Source organism: Brassica oleracea, chromosome C4, assembly GCF_000695525.1.
Source record: "Brassica oleracea var. oleracea cultivar TO1000 chromosome C4, BOL, whole genome shotgun sequence".
Lineage (NCBI taxonomy): Eukaryota > Viridiplantae > Streptophyta > Magnoliopsida > Brassicales > Brassicaceae > Brassica > Brassica oleracea.
In genome coordinates, this window is record NC_027751.1 from 37,178,809 (window position 1) to 37,181,828 (window position 3,020).

The window sequence follows — 3,020 nt, forward strand, 5'->3', positions numbered from 1 at the left end:
AACACATCCTTTCAATACAGGAAAAGCATGAAATCATCACATATAGCTTTAATCTGCATAGTCATGATCTCACTCTTCGCTCTGCATGAATGTAAAAGATCTTTTCTCATATCTATTAATGTCTATTTTGTTTTAAATTTTTCTGTCGACAAAGTTTTGGTTTGTGTTTCAAATCAATGTGTAGGTAGAGACGCAGGGACAGTGAGCAAGATCGCACGCCCCTCTTGTATCCACACCGAATGCACACTCTACTCATTGCATCAAGACTGTTGGTGCTGCAACAAGTTAATAGATGGATATAAGAGTGTTTGTTGGCGAGAAAAAGATACTCCAAGCGCCAAAGACCTTTGCTTTGCATTTTGTCCAAAGTGGATGTAAAACCTTCGATGTGCTCACCAAAAGTAATAACGTTTCCCGTTAATTGATTATTCAGTTTCAGGCAATTCTAAAGCATTCTTATTTAATAAAAAAAAAAAACATAAATCAATGGCGTATGGAAATCGAAGTTCAAACATTTGCTTTCTAGATAAGTAAGTTCTGCTTTTTTTCTTTCTGTTTTACATAAGTACAAAAGTAAGAAAAGAAAAGAAAACTTGTCCAAATGAGATACTCCAAAGAGTAAGATAAGAAATCCAAAGAGAAGATAAGACTCAATTATAAAAAAAGTGAAACCCATATTGGGGATGAGTCTGGTCTGGTCGTGAAGTTGACATTTCTCCTCTTCTTATTTCTTTTCTCGATTCGTTTCTGTCATCATCCATCCCCAAACTCAAAAAAAAAAAAGAAGCATGGAACTTCAAGTTCGACTTCGTCAACTCATCATCTTCTTCTTTCTCTTCTTGACCGTTCTTGAACATGCTTCTTGTTCTCGGATTTTGAGAATCGCCAAGCCTGATAGGCACGATATTGCCGCAAGCGCTCGTTGGCTTGTCTCTCAGAACATTTGGGGTGTTCTCAGGTATCTAACTTTGAGCAAACTCTTCTCTCCAGAATATGATTCTTGAGCTTCTTTAAGTATTGGGCTTTTAGTTGATTGATCTGGGTCTCTCTCAATTATCAACTAGAAGCTTTTTGGGGCATATTATTACGGAAAGTTCGTTGCCTTTTTAGCAGAATGTTATTAAAGTTGGTGAGTTTTGTTTCATCAAGATTGATCCTTGCAAAATTGAGATTGAGAAATGATTTGGGTTCCTGAGATCTTCTCTTCTGTTGAATAGCTTCATCAAGCTTTGATCCCTTTTGAAATCGAAATTGATTTGGGTTTTGACACAAAGTCAAGTAGGAGATCCGTTTGAATGTAATCATTGATAAGTGTATCCAGGAACTTTGTTTTGCCATGGATTGGCTTCAGCAAGAAATCTTACTAGTTACTTATTGTTAGCTTTGTATGTATGAATGGAGAAGATTGTTGGAAGAGTTAATCGTTTGGCAAAAATATGTATTGATATAATTGTTGCCAACCTTGTTACTAATTCGTTTTGGTGATTTTATTCTTGTTGCAGCACATTGTCCATTGAGCATGATGGAGCACCTTTCGGGTAATCTTTGTCTTCAATGTGTTATTTTGGACCTCTAAACATGTGAAATTCGACTTGATTTTCAATCTTAATCTATTGATCACCTAAACATGTGATATATGTCTTCTCATTAGGGTGTGCAGATTATATGTTATAAATTATTAGGATCTTGATCTCTTTCAAACTTGTTTTTGGCAGGAATGTTGTGTCATATAGTGATGGTCTGCCGGGGAAAGGCAAGGGTGTACCATACTTTTACTTGACAATGCTTGATCCAACCACAAGAAACGCACTGAAAGACTCGAGGGCTTCATTCGCAATCAGTGAATCTCCCATTGGAACTTGCAAAAGAGATCCTATGGACCCTACTTGCTCTAAACTAACTCTCACCGGAAAAGTATAAACTTCTGCAAGAAAACCGATATTTTTTTCTTATTAAACTACAAACTTGTTTTTACATATGCTTCGGTTCTGTATCTCATATAATGTCTCAGTTGTTGCAACTGGATGAAGGATCTGAGGAAGATAAAGAAGCCAAAAAAGCTCTCTTCACAAAGCATCCAGAGATGATGGGTAAATGAACATATGTTTCTCTGATCTGTTAGCTTCAGATTCATGAAAGTTGTATTCATTGGTGTTTCTTTTTGTTGTAGATTGGCCTGAGGGACATGAGTTCAGTGTCTTCAAACTGGAGATAATGAATATATTTCTGATAAACTGGTATGGTGGAGCTAAATCCATCACTGTAGATGAATACCTTCGTTACAAGGAGTAAGTACCAATCCGTGAACCCTTTTTAGAAAACATCGGTAATCTCTAGGAAACCAAACTACGAGATATACAAATGTGGTTTTGTCTTAGTGTTTGGAGCTCATAGCTTTTGAATGTCTTTCAGGACCAAAGTCGCTTCCTTTTTATGAAAATGGCAGCTGGAAATGAGCAAAAGGTGAAGAAGAAGCATCATCAACCTTGTATATTGGAACAGAGTAAAACTGTATTCAGCTCTTCTGTAAATGACTGTTGTTTATAATATAGCCTTTCAATTACTTTTATGTGGACATGATGAATATAAAAGTATTCATAAATTACCACAAACCAAATTCAAGAAGGTACAGTATATATACAAATATATTGCTATGAATAAAATTTACAAGTGTACATAGTTTGATTTGTTAAATGTCTTGTCTCTTTGATTCTTATAGTTTTTCTTTGGCATGTGATTATTTTTGTGCCATGTGATTTGTTATAAGTTTCTGCTTGAGTTTCGAGTTCGTCAAGGAATGATCTCTATTTATTAATGCTTTTGTGCTCTTCATTTTTGTTTTGACTTTCTCTTGTGGCTATATCATCGGAAAAACGGCTTATTCATGCATGAACCAAGAGTTGCTGAGAAAATAAGTACCTGAACTTTTAAATTGTCCCAAAACATACTTCAACCAAACATAAATTTGAAATCTATGTAAAATGACTTTGTAATTCATTAACCGTTGAAATTTGTTAGAT

At 35.3% G+C, this 3,020-nt stretch overlaps 1 protein-coding gene across 1 annotated transcript; it reads left to right on the plus strand.

Annotated features, from left to right (window-relative positions):
- The first annotated feature begins 625 nt into the window (after positions 1 to 625).
- LOC106339434 (protein CREG1) lies at positions 626 to 2,569 on the plus strand. The gene is made up of 6 exons (XM_013778237.1): positions 626 to 958; positions 1,503 to 1,538; positions 1,716 to 1,914; positions 2,012 to 2,090; positions 2,171 to 2,288; positions 2,413 to 2,569. Exons 1-6 carry the CDS (start codon positions 789 to 791, stop codon positions 2,435 to 2,437), a joined length of 627 nt encoding a protein of 208 aa, XP_013633691.1. The 5' UTR covers positions 626 to 788; the 3' UTR covers positions 2,438 to 2,569.
- Positions 2,570 to 3,020: the final 451 nt, after the last annotated feature.

Bases quoted from the DNA above. Each gene is read 5' to 3' on its own strand.
- LOC106339434 (XM_013778237.1), top strand. From the start codon at position 789: ATGGAACTTCAAGTTCGACTTCGTCAACTCATCATCTTCTTCTTTCTC. The intron at 1,915-2,011 runs GTATAAACTTCT...ATAATGTCTCAG, and splicing joins AACTAACTCTCACCGGAAAA to TTGTTGCAACTGGATGAAGG. The intron at 2,289-2,412 runs GTAAGTACCAAT...AATGTCTTTCAG, and splicing joins GAATACCTTCGTTACAAGGA to GACCAAAGTCGCTTCCTTTT.